General features: G+C 34.4%; 1 protein-coding gene across 1 annotated transcript in view; it reads right to left on the minus strand.

The window, feature by feature from the left end:
• Positions 1-1886: 1886 nt before the first annotated feature.
• The window catches only part of LOC109110295 (tropomodulin-2-like), a 28232-nt gene continuing 12623 nt past the window's right edge, over positions 1887-17495 (minus strand). The window contains exons 4-10 of the mRNA XM_019123352.2: positions 10780-10902; positions 10169-10240; positions 9885-10015; positions 8277-8384; positions 7596-7739; positions 5961-6105; positions 1887-3372 (exon numbers count right to left, since the gene is read on the minus strand). Coding sequence (XP_018978897.1) covers positions 3341-3372; positions 5961-6105; positions 7596-7739; positions 8277-8384; positions 9885-10015; positions 10169-10240; positions 10780-10902 — 755 coding nt within the window. The 3' untranslated portion in view covers positions 1887-3340. The remainder of the gene's footprint in view (positions 3373-5960; positions 6106-7595; positions 7740-8276; positions 8385-9884; positions 10016-10168; positions 10241-10779; positions 10903-17495) is intronic.

Here is a 17495-nt window from a genome sequence, read left to right on the forward strand (position 1 = left end):
CTCTTTCTTACAAGCACAAGCTTTTAGCAAAGCATGAACCTTTAACCCATAATCAAACAAAGATGGAATGAAACATGAACTATAACCTGAAAAAAAAAAATTCATACACACAATTCAGCATTTGTTCACAAAGAAAAAACAAAGACAAAGAAACTCAAATTCACTTGATACACAAGGCTCTTACAAAACAGAACAAAACAATGAAACGCAATGTCAAGGCGAGAAAAGTTACACTTCAAAATTGGTCCAAGCGTTTGCATTTAAAGCAGGTATACAACATGTTCCCCTGTGTAATCCAGCTGTATAATCCATAACCAGGCATGCTCAGACTGCTTAGTCCGAGATGCCATACTTTTGTGCAGAAGGTCCATTTGGTAGCTTCACCACCTTCCTCAAAATTGGCCAAAGCATATGTGCTCTACATTACATAACACAATCAATGAACCTCGTAGGACATACAAGCTCACAGAAAATGGCAAGCAGTATAAAGGTTAATTCAGTATTTTACACTGGTGTTATGAAAGCATGTTAGATAGCAAAAAGAGAAAGCTTTGCTTTACAATCCAAACATGCATGCGATCGCAAACGTGCATGTATGTTCGAGGCTCTGGCTATTTGCAAATAATTGGTTGCTATTTAGGACTAAATTTTTCTCATCCCTCTCGCTCTCATTCAACTAGTTTCCTCTTTAGCACAGACCATGTGCTTCAAAAATGTTCTTCTAGATGCAGAGATCCTACATAAACTAAAGGAATAATCCACCACAACTTGAACGTTTTGTCATTTACTAACCCTCATGCTGTTCCAAACCCATATCTGGTTATTTTTTTAAATGGGAAAAAAAAAGAAAAAGATAATTTTTGAAGAAACTTCATGCAGCTATTTTCCATATAAGATCTGTAGTGACTGCATCTTGTGCATTTCATCTTGTCTAGACTGATAACGGAATCAGCGACAATGGCTTTAAATGTAAATATCGACATCGGGCCCAATATGAAAAATTATGCCGATATGTCTCGTCTCAGGGTGTGCTAGTGATTAAATCATGTCAGCAGTGTGGCTCATTCTTTAAGCAAAGTTTTGTCTGAATGATGATTAGATTGACTGTTTTGGATCGCTGCATTTTATCTGTGAAAGCATGTGTGTGATAGAGTAAACAGTAATAGCACGTGCAGTGGCAGCAGCTTGGGTCTCTCCCAGGTATTAGTGCCCGTTCGGTAAGGAGTTTTAATCTGTAGAGGGTGCTGGTGGCCTACTTCTAATTAAATTAAAGGTAAAATAGCCTACCCAAATAACATTTAGACTGTGTTTCCAATTAAATAAAGCATTACTTGATGTCATAAAATAATGAGTATGTTTTGTCAGAAGCTATAGCTTACATGAAAAAAAAAAAAAAAAAGCCCTGTAAATTAATTTTATATATATACTGACTTATTCATTGTGTAATATGTTTTATAAAAAATAAAAAAATAAATAAAAATCATAAGCTCTAAAAGATTTTCTGAATTTTTATGACTTTTGCTTTAGACCATCTACAAATGTTAAATCTTAAAATAAACTGTTGGGATTAACACTGCATCTTTCTGGGGGGAAAAATGCAGCGATTGATATATACTTTATTTAGGCTATAGTTATTTTCAAAGCTTCAATGTACCGTCAAAAAACCTGCATTGTTGTTTATTTAATTCTAACTAATAAGTTCTTGTTAAAAAGTAACCAAAATTAAAAATATTTTGCTTATAATTTCTGCACAGGAGAGACTTGGGGAAACAAAAGGAAATATATCGGTATCGGTCAAAATGAGTTGGAAAATATCGGCATATCGGATATCGGCAAAAATCCAATATCATGCATCCCTAATCTTGCCCAACCCATTTGGTGATTGGTTGATGGTGAAATGTTTTTTTTTTTTTTTTTTTTTTCTTTTTTTACAGCTTCAGTGAACGACTTAAAATTTTGTTCTAACCCACATACAAAATTATCATATCTTCATAACACACAAGGTGTTTGACAGCTGTGGTTACAGCTAAACAAATAAATCAATCAATAAATACCAGAATACACGTTTGGAAAACTTCAGGGCAAGAAATTTTGCAATTTGTTTTTAGGGTAAATTATTCCTTTAATAAACTCAAAAAATGAAATCCTAACCCCTATTTCCTGTCTGACCTCAGCTAGAGTCCTGAAAATAAGAGTATTTAGGTGTTAGTCTTTGGCATGGTATTAGAAATGTCATATCAGATTTATCCACAGGAAAGAAACTCTCATCTAAATCTATAATTGACAACTACATTACATAAATGCTAACTTCCTGTGTTGAAAAAAAGAAGAGAATATCCCTTAGTGCATTGCTCGGTGGAAATAAACCTCTACAGTATTTAAGTCCTAAGTGAAACTGGTCAACCTTTGACCTTCATTTACACACCCAAGGTTGTAATTAGTGCTGATTTAGTACAAGTCTTTCCATTTCCAATGACATTTGATGAAAATGGGGCACTGATCTTAAATTAGCACTGTAATTCCTAAGACACACAGTGTCAGCTGGTGTGTTTCGGGAATAGAGGTGAATTTTACAATACGAATTGTCTCAATCAGCAGCAAAACTGATGAGAGAACATGTGATGAGATGCAGTGTGGAAGCTTGAGAGTTTTTGAGATGACCCAGCTGCCCAAAGACATCCACACACAACCCATTGCGATAGAACTACAGCCGCAGTGAACTAAAGCTAGTGAACTTTTTACAGTGAACTAAACCCATGCCGATAAAACTCAAGCTAACAGTTAAGAGTATAGATGACTTTTATTAAGGAGTGTCTGTTACGATCAGCGCAACTTATTAGCTAACCTGCCTCTGTTCAAACCTGTGCTCCAAACCCAGACTCAACAAATCTAGATTTAGCTCACATTAAGCGGGGAACACAGCAGATCCAGTCCAGTTGAGTCTAGATTTGTTCAGAGTGAATGTGGTTGACAGGTTCTGATCCAGCCCATCCATGAAGAGATCACTATAGTGCTTGAGTGCATGTGTGTAACCGTTACAACCAGTTTAGTTTAGTTTCAAATAACTTGTTCAAAGAAAAGAGCAGAAAAGGTTTTACACATGCAAAAAATTAACAAAAAAAAAAAACGGACGCAAAAGAATTGCAGCTATAAAAACAACAATAACCAATAATAATAATACATAAAAAGATCATTGAGTATTAACATTAGGGAGGCAAAGTATCCAGTTGTGTCCCTTCTTCAGGTGAAGCGGCTCCCTCAGAGGGTTTGGCACAAGAGTCCGATGAGCTTGAGAGAGAGTGAGAGAGAGAGAGAGAGAGAGAGAGAGAGAGAATATGCTCTACACATCCTTCTCTACTCGCCTCCTCCGCACTGAAAGAGAAAACACAGACGTGTTAGTAATTGGATACATTCACAGCATTCATGCTGTGAGCTACTTTAATGAGATCTGCTCATTTAAGACGCTTAATAAATTAGTGTGTTAGTCAATCATTCATCCTGATACAAAGCTACACACAATTACTAAATTCAGCCAAAACTTGCTCTGTGTCACGAACAAACGGGTTACCCTGCACAAAAGGGTCTTCACCCGTTGTAGAAGGTATGCTATCAATGTCCTGATTCTTTGACAGAATAAGCAGCAAAGTGGACCAGACTTTATGCCTAAACTCAAAAGACAGCCTACATAAGACTACTGCTTTGTGCTGAAGCATGTTAGTGTTTTTGTTCCTGTGTTTGATATCCAGCAGTGGACTGTGTTTGGTTAATCAGTGTTGTCTAGTTCACTTCTATATAAGGCTTTGAATTCACAACAGTGAGGATCTGATAACTTATCACACCCTGTATAACCTGTCCAATGTACAGGTGAGTCAAACAAACAGTCTTTAACAAAACTCACACATCATCTTTCAAAATGTGCTGTTAGCAGTCATGCCAAGGGTTAAATGTCAAACCCATGCTCTCACACATAATACCTAAAGACACTGGAATAGAGCTTGACGCATGACATCATCTCACACACGTGTAAAGCACACTGTGTGTGCGCTGTAACATAAGACTGGCGAACTGGAGACAGATCCAGACTTCATTGGAGAAACACAGAAAGGAAAAGAAAGTCCCATGAATATAAGTATAAAAGACCTTATTCAATAGTTCTGTAGCAGTTTTCTTCTTTTTCTGAAGTCCACTTATAATTTGAGTCAAGTGGACCAAAGTCATTATTTTTATCTTTCATCTGAACCTAATAATAAAATTGTTTTTTGCTACTATACCTTTATAAGCTCTGTTATGACTGACAAACAACATGTGACGTATCTGTGAAATAATGTTTGTGCTTAGTTACTGAGTACTGAATATGACTTGATATGTAAATTACAGATGTGCATCAGTAATCAACTAGAGTCTCACACGTACACACTGTAGCTAAGTTCAGCTGTCATTTCACCTTGTAGTGCTTAATCCTGTTCTGTACACACACAGTTCCGTAATTTACAGGAGTCACAACCGCATTCTATAATGTATTAATGCCTGAAAAATTCAGGTATGACAATCGCATTTGTGAAAATTCTACTTAGTGTGCACAGAAACAAACTGAACAATTAGTTGTTAATAAAATATTTCAGTGCGTATCGCAGCTGTGTTTTTCTTTTGCACACGTGGTACAAGAAAATCATAGGAAATGAGAAAAGAAAAATCACAGGGTGACTCATTATCCAGGTTGCCAGGTCCCACTAGAAAAAACTGCAAAAAAGAACAAGCCCATAATAAACTGTAATCCAAATGCTTAATCTTATAAGTAACCTGCACCTGTCTACATTAAAAAAAATTATGTGGTTTGTTTCTTGATGAGAGATGATAAAACAAGTAGTAAGAAACATAACAATTAGACATGACAACCCTTTATGAGTGTACTAGTGGTTAACAATTTGTTGTGAAGGCCATTTATGTATTTTTATATTTTAGGTTTTTGAAGTTTAGTTTTGGGCATATTGCCAAGGCCAATATATCGGCCAATATTTGACATTTGCGCTGAGATCGCTGTTGTCGTTAACAGTTCTGTCTAACTGAGATAGAAGTCTGTCTAATAATCAGACAGAACAGTTAAACAAAGGAATTCATGTATACAAAAATATTATAATAGAAAGATTACTTTCTTTATAAAACTTTCTCGTTTGCCGTCAGCATTAAGCAAATACGCATTTATATAAGTTAAACAAATTATTTGAATGGCTAATGAACATTTAATTTCAAAACCTTGCAAACTTAGTCGAATCCAGCTGTGAGATCTTGTGAAGTGCATTTTTATCCAGCATGATCGTGTGATCTCTGTGTGACGGTCGGTCCGTGTGAATTGAATGCTTTAAATTTAAACTTGTGATTTCAAATTATGCTGCGCTTTCTGCATTTGCCCACTGTCATATTCATGTCATTTTTTTACTGTGTGCTGTATGTAAAATGAGTGTTACCCTTGCTTTATTTGAAAAATATGATTCCCAATGCACACAAACTTCCCAGAATACTGAGTGCCCTGTTGGTAAAAGTGTTCACTTCCTTTTGAATTATATTTTTTATTAAATATTTATTTATTTGTGAAAAATACTTTAATATATATTTGTTTTTTTTTGTTTTATACTTTAATTTTTTGTCTGTTGTAAAATGATTTAAAATTTCTTAAATATGAATAAAAAAAATACAAAATTATATCGTCTTTAAATTGGCAAAAAGATAATATAGGGAATTCATTCCCATATTTAAATGAGGTTGTTACTCCTGAAAATTGACAGTGTGTATGTGGCCACTGTTTTCCATCCTAGGGCTACTTTACCATGGAAACAGCAGATTCTGTGGGTGGAGTTCTAAGGAAGCAGCACTGCTTTACAAAATGGCAAATGACCAATAATGAATCTGTGCAAGCCTGTTTCTGTCAATCAGAGCATATGTGCATTAGGTCGTGTTCTCACCCAGGTCGTTGTTTTTTGTGATAGCGGCAGCGGCGCGGGATCTGGGACCCTGTTGGGTGAAGTGGTACCCAAACTTCACAATGCTTGTATTTTGCTCCAGCATCTTAGCGATCTCCATCTCTGCTGACGTACCGAGCTGCTGCCGCTGAGAGCAGAGAAGACACACATCGCAACCATTTTTTTTACACATGCTTACATAAGCACACACACACACAGACATTTTACTATGAGTAACATTTGAATTCAGTTTGCATAGTGCTTGAAAATAGCAGGGTTTTAACACATTTCAACGAATTTAGTACCCAGACCTGTGCCAGAATGTACATTTGAAGCATAATTAATTATACCTACATTGATCAAATAACTGAATTAAGGCCCATTATGCAGTGGCCGACTAACACAAGCATTAATCCATTCATCTTTCTGTATTATTTACTCTAATTGCAGTGTAAATGCATTCATGCTACCTCTGAACAGTCTGTGTAAATATACATGAATGCCACTTCAGATGCAGCTTTTGAAAACAATGTTATAACCACACTGTAGCCTAAAAGTTTGTGTAATAAATATATCTGAATCAAATGAATGTATCAAATATTTCTGCATTTTTGTAATTTTGTAATGTCATTTAACACAAGTTACATTATCTTTTGGGGGTAATTTCTCAGCCCAAATTGATGTGCATTTCATTTGTGATTTATGTATCAGTACATTATGTAATAATTCGATTACAATTTAAATCGCTTGAGAGCCCTAGTAATTACATGTTAAGGTAACACTATATAATCATTAATTTTGTGGAATTTAAACCTCCAAAAATGTTGCTACTTGGGAATGAAAGTTAACCCGTTTGATTTTTTTTTATTTTTTTTATAAAAAGATACGATTATTTATCACAAATATCTGGCATCAGTACAAAAACAGTTCTGCATTAAGTAAAAAGGCAGATTCAAAAATAATCAAATGTTTGGAGTTGGTATGATTTTTTTTTTTTAAATGCTTTTGAAATTAGTTTCGTTTGCTCATCAAGGATGCATTTATTTGATCGAAAATACAGCAAAAACAGTATTATTGTGAAGTCTTACAAAAAAAAAGTTTTCTATTTTCATATATTTTAAAATGTTATTTATTTCTGTGATGACCAAACTGAATTTTCAGCAGCCTTTACTCCAATGTCTTCGATGGAACATGATCCTTCAGAAATATATAGAAATTTGGTGCTTAGGAAATAGTTATTATTATTATCAAAATCAAACTTAGCTGTCCTGCTTAAAATTTTTGTGGAAACTAATTTTTTATGAAGAAATTTTTTTTTAGGATTCTTTGACGAATTAAAAAAAATGTTGAAAGAACAGCATTTATTTGAAATATAAATATTTTGTAACAATGTAAAGGTCTATTATTACTTTTTCATTTATTTTTAATTTTTTATTTATTTTTTAAGCTATTAATAATAAAAAAAAAAAAAATGAAAAAAAAAAAAAAAAAGCCACATTGATGAGGCTGTTAAAAAGAAAGTACATGTGACAATAATTGCTTAATATTAGCCTCAGATTTCTGTATTAATGTGACCAGTTGATCTGCAACAAGCTTGCTGGTTTTAGATGAGCATTGTGGTGAATTTGTGTGCTGTACCTGGTTGTCAATCTTGATCTCTGTGAGCGTATCATTGTCCCGCAGAGCTTCTACCAGAGCATGAACTCCTGTGCCAGTGATAAAATTAGACTCCAGATTCAAACTTTTTAGCGCCTTATTCTCTCGTAGCATGTCTGAGAAGGCCTGCAGTGAACGCAGAGAAACACACAAAGCTTTAACATCGTGCCAAGAGAGCTACATCTCTTCCATATTTATCTTAGCTTTTGCTCTTCAAGCTGCCTTTCACCTTTAGTGAAGACAGACAACCTACTTGACACAGACAAATCACCAGTTGTTGTATGCGCCGTTTTAAATGCATTCCACTCTAAATAGTATATGATAGTGTCTTTACTTCAGTTGTATCTTGTATCTGTTCAGTTACAAGTAAAGACACTATCATCTACTATTTAGAGTGGAATGCATTTAAAACGGCGCATACAACAATTCTCAGAGGTTTAACAAATGCTGCTTATTTGAAACCACCAGCAATGATAGAAAAACAGCAGATGCTCAGTTTGGAAAAAACACTTAAACGGAAGAATGGAAGAATCAATAAAATAATCAATTCACTGTAGATGATTCAAGAGTTTAAGATTCTTTTTTTTCAGACACAAAAAAGCAGCAATTTGTTCAATCTCAACCCAGAACACATGAACATCTGAAATGAATCGTGTCCCTTACCACGGCAACAGGGTCATTGCTCCTGGTGGCAGCCAGACTGAACTTCTTCACATGAGTGTTTCTCTCCATGGCTTTTGCAAAGTCCTTTAGAGTCGGGATTGGAATGTTCTGGAAGAAAAGAGAAGGGAAACATTAAAATTAGTTTTGTTGTTCGACAATTAAACAGCTTCTGTATGTCACTAAACTCATTGTCATGGTCTTCATTCTGAGATTTTATAACATACTCTCCATTTTTATGAATTTAGAGTCGATGAGTGTCATTTTAGATCATATTTGCATTTACATTTAGTCATTTAGCAGACGCTTTTATCCAAAGCGACTTACAAATGAGGATATTGAAAGCAATCAAAATCAACAAGAGAGCAATGATATGCAAGTGCTATTACAAGTCTCAGCTAGCTTAATGCAGCACGTAGCAAGTTTTTAAAAATTATTATTATTATATAATAAATAAAAAGAAAACAGACAGAACACAAAAAGATTAGAGAAGCTAGGTTTTTTTTTTTTTAGTCTAAAACAAGCAGTAAATGAATGCAGCAAGTAAAAGCAAGTTTTTTTAAATAATAATCATATTAATTTATATAAATCAAATAACATAGATCCCAGCGAGAGCCAAAAACAGATATCTGAAATAATCCATAAAAAGATTAGAAAAAGTAGGTTTTTTATTTTTTTTAAGGAGCTTTAGAGTGCAAGGAAAAAGGGCAAGTTTTTTTATTTTTTAATAATAGAATCATATTAATTTATATAAATCAAATAACATAGATCCCAGCGAGAGCCAAAAACAGATATCTGAAATAATCCATAATTGGAAAGTTAAAAAGTAAAAATGGTGGGTTAGGAGCTTTCAGGAAAAAGATATTTATTCTAGTTCTGGTTTGTATGTCTGTTTATGGAAAAAAATATTTCATAGCAAATATTTAAAAGATTTTTAGAAGTTTTTAATCAGCTAAATTTTCCATTTTCAAAATTTCCAAAAAGACGTGATACATTCTTTGTCATTTAACATGTATTTTTTTATATTATAATAATAATAATAATAATAATAATAATAATATTTTTTGGAATAATTAATCAAATAACAAAAGTGTCTGTGACCTCTAGTGAAAATGTTTGCATGTTTCACAAATCACCATAATTTGAGTGTTGTAGTATTTGGTGTCTCCACCTTTAGCTTTACTGAGCTGAACAAAACCTGATAATCATGTTCTCCAACATAATTTGAGAATGCTTCATAGAGCATCCTGTGCTTTAGTGGAACCAAGAAATTCAGGCCGTCTGTACAAAGGAGCCACATGATCACTGTAACTAACTTAATTAGTGACACAGAAATAATTCAAATATAAATATATTTAAATTGAGTTTGTTCAAAATGTTCAAAAAATAAATAAATGAAATACTCTGTATTTCCAGTCCTAAATATTTTTTGTTAATCCCAGATTGTCAAATATCAGGAAGTTTCAGAAGTTTAGAAAAACTGTATTTGGTAATATTTTGTTGGCAATATAAAATTAATTATCATCATAAATATCAAGATTACTTAAATGCACTTTTTCTTTGGCCATTAAATTTCCTAGGGTTTGAGTGTACTAAACTGAATCTCATTACCTTTATGTTGTTGAGATTGACTTCAGTCAGTGAGGAATCATTGGACTTTATCCGCTGCAGAGTTTCCTCCACGTTTGTAGGGTTTGGTGGCTCATCGAAAACTGGCTTTACCTTTTCTCCTTTAATAACATCTATGTCAGACACAACATTCACAAATGATCTTCCACTGTGTCACGAATGCATGAGATGAAAACTCATTTACAGTATAAATTGATATTCTGAGAAATAAGGAACTGAAAAGACAACACAGCTATGACATCTGCTGAAAGATCAAATCAACTCACTGTTATAACCATCTGTACTGGTGGCGTCGTAACTCTGCGAGCCCATCACTAGTGTGTTCACTCCAAGAATAGCTGGACAACACAATAAAGAACTGTTACAATATACACAAAGAAGTACAGTAATTCACAGTGCATTTACAAAAAAATGCTGTTTAAAGCTTATGTGCAGCTTTTCACTATATTGTTATGGGGGTTATACTGCATGAAGCTACATTCACATTCCTGTGTTTCGGCACAGCTGACCAAAAAACACATTCAGCACATGAAATGAATAAAGTGTATCAGGGTTATAATGAAGCATGCTGTGAGGGAAACCAGCCAGGGACAATCTCTTAAAGCAGTGTGCTGAAAGAGGCTGTTTAGAGAGAGAGAGGATGTGTTTGCTGTTTTAATCTGGAGCTGTGATGGATGCAGTGTGGGCGTTCAGACCCCCAGAGTCAAGGAGGGAAAAATGATCGCAGAGAGAGTAATAGAAAACACCAGAACAATAGATAGCACAGAGCTGTTCGTTCAGGCTTAGAGCAATAAAAACTAAACATAGTGATTTTAGCATTCTCTCCGTCTCTTGTTGATCTCCTATTACCACTCTGAGTTTCTGTAGCTGTTTTTACCTGCCAGGTCATGCAGTTCTGTGTCAGTAGCGCTAGAAAGTGCCTCTTCCAATTCTGGGTCAAGGGTCGTGGCTTGCTCCTGATGGATCTCCATTGGTTTCTGCTTGGGAATCCATGCCTTTCCTGTAGAACAAAAAGACAAAAAGACAGATGAAAAGACAAAAATCAGCAGCAAACGACAGCTTGTTGCCTTGCTGAAACGATGGATCGTCTGATTAAATGACTTGAGTTAACAAATGGGAATAAACATTATTAAGTAATTTGTTTCTATAGGAAACATGTATGATTAGATTAAGGTTTTCATGACTTTAAAAATAACATTGTCTCTCAATTAATACAATTTTAAAATATGCCATTTAGAAAAGTTTCAGATAGTTTTGCATTTCATGTCGCAGGACATGGTGAGGTATTAAGTTATTTTGACACACTCTTTTGCCGTCTTCCACACAAATATATTTAACCTGCAACCTACAAGATTTAACCTAGACTAACATTCAAAAGTTTCAGGTCAATACGTAGTTTTTTTTTTTTTATATGCTTTTGAAAAGTCTCTTATGCTCACCAAGGATGCATTTATTTGATGAAAAATACAATAAAAACAGTGCTATTGCAAAAATTATTATTACACCAATAAATAGTAAATATATCTCATTCCAGTGACAGCAAATCTGAACTGAACTGATGCTCAAGAAACACTTACTGTTAGTCTCAATATTGAAAACGGTTGTACTGCTTAATGTTTTTATGGGAATTGTGAAGTTCCTTGATGAATGGAAGTTTAATTAAAAAGCGTTTTTTTTAATATATATATTTTTTTCATAATGTAAAAGTCTTGATCAATTTAATCTATCCTTGCTAAATAATATAAATAATAATAAATAAAAAAACACGTGGAAGTGTCATGTGGAAATGTCACTGCAAGAATGAATAAATCAAAATGCAACCAACATAAAAGCTTGATTGTTCTTATCTGCCCAGCCAAATGATGAAATCACAAGAAAAGTGAATAGTCCTTTACTTCACTGTAAACTGTCAAAAGACTACATTGCTGTTGAAGACCTCGGCATAGAGAGAGGGGTAGTGGTCAGACCTGATGTCCAGCTTTATGAATGGCTGGTGTTTATGAACTCGACACACGTTGACCTCATCTAGACTCCAATGATGCTTTGGGATTTTTTTTGAACTGATGATGGTGTGGTTAGTATTATGTTCTGTGGTCTTGTGAAGAGCTCATTCTCTCTGGACAGTGGACAACACACTCTACCGCTTTATTCAGGACATGTGACTGCTGATCTCTCTTATACGGAGTTGGTGTGAAGGGAAGGAGAAGAGATGTTCTGCTACAGAGTGAAAGCATTCAGTTCTTCTGTTTCAGTAAAACCTAACAATGTCACAAATTGAATTGAATATTTCACAAAGAATAAAAAGACTTCCGGAAAGTCATTATTTTATGTCCATCAAGATTAGTTCTGCTCCTCAGCCCATTAGAAGCAAATATGAAACATTCCAACTCATGCTGGATATTGAGAGACATTTAAAGATGAACATTCTGTCATCATTCAGCCTCATGTTGTTCCAAACATGTATATTTCTTTCTTCCAAGGAAAACTAGAGGGGATGTTCTGCATCAGTCTGGGGTTTGAAAGGTAATTGATTTTGAACGGTAACTTTAAAAGACAGGCCTACTGTGAGCTATGAGGTTGTTAATCAATCGTAAATGCTTTTGTTGAACCTGAAAGTGCACATTATTTTAAATTACTTTTTGACATAGAAATTCCTGGTAAAAACTACATGATTATACATATACCTATGATTTTGCAGAGAAATCTCCACCAATCAGAGAGTTGCAATCAGACTATTTGCAAGTAAGCCTTGCCAAAAGAACTCTTTGGAACGACTCCAATGCATTTTTATTGTATTTTTGCAATAAAACAACCTTTAAGTACACAGTCTTGCACCTTTGTTTTTTTGTCCAATTTTCAAATAATTTCTTGCTTCAAATCAAAGTTTGTAATGTTTTGGTTTGCCTTGTAGGTATTTGGTTTTGTTAATGACTCTAAAAGACTTTATAAAAAAAAAAAATCCCTATTAGGAAAATAAATAAATCCTTCCAGAACCAAGGCCACTGAAGAAGTAAACATGCACCGTTGAACTCTAAAATAATAGAAGGTTTGGCACATTTAATTTATAGGTGAAGTATTCCTTTAAGTGTCCATGACGTTACATGATTCTAGACTTTTCTGTCTAATAATAATATTAATGTTTCCTGCCATTTTAATAGCAGCTGACAGCTCAGAAACTTCTCATTACACAGAGATGTGATTAAATTTTGAAATACACGGCAGTTTAGAGTATCTTTCCGCTGATGTCAAACATATGATTAGTTTGTCTTTTCCTAATCCTTCTTCATTTTACAGGATTCAGTGACTGTGAAACACTCACACTGTAATGAGTAAAAGAAAAGCAAATAAACTAAAAGATGCAGTGTGTTACAGCAATTTTACCACTTTTAGTTAGGCACAACACAGGTTATTGTTTAGTTTAGTGAGTCTAACTGAGGCTGAGGTTCTAAGACCTTTTTCACTGATCTGGATGCAAGAAGAGGCTTTGTGTTTGAGGTGTGGCTGAATTCCAAACACATGTTATCAGTGCAAAAAATAAATGTGAACCAGGAAGAAAAAAGGAAAAGAAACACTGTATGCAGAAAACTAATGTGGAGCAGCTGATGTGGAAAGTAGAGACTGATGTGTTTTAAAAAGAGTATTACAGAGTATATTTGTCATAAAAAGATGAATATTCACGTGTGTTTAGAGGATATCTGCCCAACCACACACAGTGTTCAATGACAATTAAATATTTAATAAAACTCACATTAATTTCCACTGACAGATCAAGAAGTAAATTTTAAGTTTCATATGTACCACACACACAACGTTAATGCATTCAATACATTGCGATTAAAATGAACAACATGAGTTAATACAAACGTGTTCTTATGCAACAGAAAACAAAAAAAAAATACTAAAAATAAACACTGAAGTGAAAACAGCAGGACCGAATGATGCCGGTTAGATCACCCCTCAACTATTTTAACAAGACGCTTCATGCTGGAAATGAGCAAATTCTCCCCTGCTGTAGTAATGGATACTCATGTATTCCTCTACTGTTATGTTCTCTTCATGTCAACACAATAAAACAGGGTTTGGTTATAACACAGATGCTGTTATTCAGTATGACGTAGTGTGTAACATTTGCAGCACAGCTTGTCTGCGGTAACCTGAGGTCACTATCTGGGATCAAACCTTTTTTTTTTTTTTTTTAAAAAAGCCCAGATTTATAAACCAACAGACTTTGTATTAACCTAAACTACACTACCGTTAAAAAACTTAGTGTCAGCAAGATTTTCTTTTTTTTTCTTTAAATAAATTAGTACTTTTGAGCAAGGACGCATTCAATTTTTAATAAAAATTTTAAAAGTGACAGTAAAAACATGTAAATGTTCATGTTCCTCACATAAATGCTGTTATTTTGAATTTTGTATTCAAAGAATTCTGAAGAAACAAAAGTATCACGGTTTCCACAAAAAGATCAAGTAGTACAACTGTTTTCAATATTGATAATAGTTAGTGTTTCTTAAACACCAAATCGGCATATTAGAATGATTTCTGAAGGCTCATGTGACACTAAAGTCTGGAGTCACGGCTGATGAAAATTCAGCTTTGCCATTACAGGAATAAATTACATTTTAAAAAACTAAAAGTAATGTCAAATTATTATTATTTTTTACTGTATTTTTAATTAAAGAAATGTAGCCTTGGAGACCATACAAGACTTCTTTAGAAGGGGAAAGGGGAAAAAAACACTTTAAACTGGCTGGGCGATAAAAATTTACCACAATAAAAATTTTCATATCAGCCGATATCGACTGTGGTTTTAAAGTACTCTGTATGATCAGTACATGACAAACACTTCATATTTTTGAATTCTTTACAATTTTTCTGTCATTTTTACATAAAACAAATATCTAAACAGAAAAATGAATTTCTTAGTTTCTGCATGTTCTAATGAGTGAGGCTCATTTATATGGTGAAATGGAATTATTATGACTGTTTGAATTTTATTAAAAATTAACTATTGGTCTAAGCATGCATTTAGATCATGATAAGCACAGTTAAAACCACACATATAGCACCTCAATACCATAGTAAAATTGTAACTACATGTTTTCTAGGTATTTGTAAATTAATAATATAATAAAATTCCATACATCCCACATTTCTGCCACAATACCATGGTGTATTTAGTGTTACTACAGTTAATCCATGGTAAATCATGGCAATTTGTAGATTGAAAATCCTTCTGACTGTATCAATGCACACAGCGTTTCTTCTGTTTATCGGCGCTGTTTCATCTGGACATTTGTGTTTTTTTTGCTGAATTCAAGCGCTTCACACTGGATCTCACAGCGCTGTTTAGTGGTCGGTCGCATGAGTAAACATCTAAATGAACACATCTGCTCTAGTAAGCTTGTGCTGCGGTGCCATTTGAACTTTGAGTCGAGCGGATAAATGCTCCTTGTGGTGCAGTTCAAATGGGCAGAGCTGTTTCGTTCCTTTTTGCCACATAAACATTATATCAAACATTTACAAAACTCTTGTTATCATTTTATCAAGGAAAATTAAATTGCTTTAATTACTGTTTTACTGCCCTACTTTAAACATGTTTTAAAAACTCCAAACTTTTAAACAGTAGTGTACAGGACAATGACAGAGCATATTTGATGATGCAATCATAGCGCAAATGCAATGCAAGAGCCAAAGTGAAAGTACCAGAGAACAATCTTAAGTGTGCTGGCTGCTCAAACCTGCAAGTTTCACATCAAAAACCACTTATCAGATAATTATAATTTAAATTTACAACAATTTTTTAAACTTCAATTTGGGGTTTGTTCCATTTCCACAATGAGAGAAACTTAACAGAAATCTGATTCTGAAGGGCAGATATGAACAGAGCAGTTCTGTGCTGGTTCTGAAGGAGCATCTTTGTTAAGCAGACCTCACACTGAGAAAAGAGGGAACACTTTATTTAAGGGTTGATTTTTGTTCTGTTCATGTAAACCACTGTCGTACAGAGAAAAGCCTGCAACACAAAACCAGTCAGAACTAGAAGAGAGGAGCTCGGCCCATCACAGTGTGTCTCTTGGGCTCAGCTGAGCCGCTGAGCTGATCTTGGCTGACCTCCACCTCCCTAACTACTTCCTGTCCTTTCACAACCCAATCACAGAGTCCTCCCCACCGACGAGTCTCTCTGCTCAGGCTGTCATAGCCAGCTGCACTCTAAAGGCCCTCAACAGCACAGCAGAGCAAATAGAGGAAATCAGAGAGAAGACACATGGGTATCAACAATGCATTTTCCATTGCACTCACATTATAACAGTTCTGGCCACTGAAGTGCATCAAAAGATGCCTCAGCTACAAACTCTTATTGTGGCATGTGTACCCACCCTGACTGTATTACCGTATAAACTAAGTATAAATAAAGAGATACGCAGCACTTGACAGATGCATATCTCTCAAATTCTCTTTCTGTCGCTAAGGGCCATTTAGACTTCATCCCAGAGGAATTCCAGCACTTCCTGTTTCCTGATTTGTTCTCAGAAGTTGAGAATAAACAAATGTTCTCAAAGTCCAGGCTTGCAAATCTTAATCCAGAAGCTGTGAAAACAATTACATTTATTAAATTTTATGCACCTTCAAGGTTAAAAAATACACTGCAAAACACACTGCAAATCCACTTAATCAGTATTTTGTGAGATGTGCTGATTTATTATTTTTTAAAAACTAAAAAAAGCAATTCTCAAACAGGGCACAAAACAATCAAATTAATTTAATAACAAATCCCGTTCAAAAGTTTAAGGTCTGTAAGATTTGCACCAATGCTGCATTTTTTTTTGATGAAAAATACAGTTAAAACAATAATATCATGAATACCATTTAAAACCTCATTTATTTTTGTGATAGCAAGGATGAATTTTCAGCAGCCATTACTCTTCAGTCTCATACGATCCTTCTAAAATCTAAAATATGCTAATTTTGTTGCTCAAGAACATTTCTTATAATTATCATTATTAAAAACAGTTGTAAAAGTCTTAACAGTCACTTTTGATCATTTTAATGCATCCTTTCTAAACAAAATCAACTCTAAACTACTGTTGTGTTTCTACTGTACACAGAGACGCTTGAGTTATGATGAGACATTATAATGTCTCATCATAACTCAAGCGTCTCTGTGTACAGTATAGCTATAGCATTCAGTGATCTAAAGAACATTACACAGTGCAAATGAACCGTGACTAACAGAACAAGGGTGTGTGAGAAATCTGAGCTGTAACTAAATGAATATAAATCCATTTTACTCATTAGCCACTTTTCCAGGGTATCTGCAAGATTTTTAAAATCTGAGGGTGAGTAATTAAAGACAGAATTAAATTTTTTGGGTGAACTAACCCTTTAAATTTGATACAACTAAATTTAAGACTTTTTAAGGGCCCGCGGAAACCCTGTTTTTTTTCCACCATCAGACCAAACCATTCTCCAACAGTACTGAAAATTCCAGACCGAGAATTTTTTGTAATCGTGACGTGCTGAACTAAGCTCAAGTGGAAATATAACTTGAACCATTCCTTACCATTCTTAGAACTGGAAAAGAGGCTACTG

This window comes from Cyprinus carpio, chromosome A18 (genome assembly GCF_018340385.1).
Source record: "Cyprinus carpio isolate SPL01 chromosome A18, ASM1834038v1, whole genome shotgun sequence".
Taxonomy (NCBI): domain Eukaryota; kingdom Metazoa; phylum Chordata; class Actinopteri; order Cypriniformes; family Cyprinidae; genus Cyprinus; species Cyprinus carpio.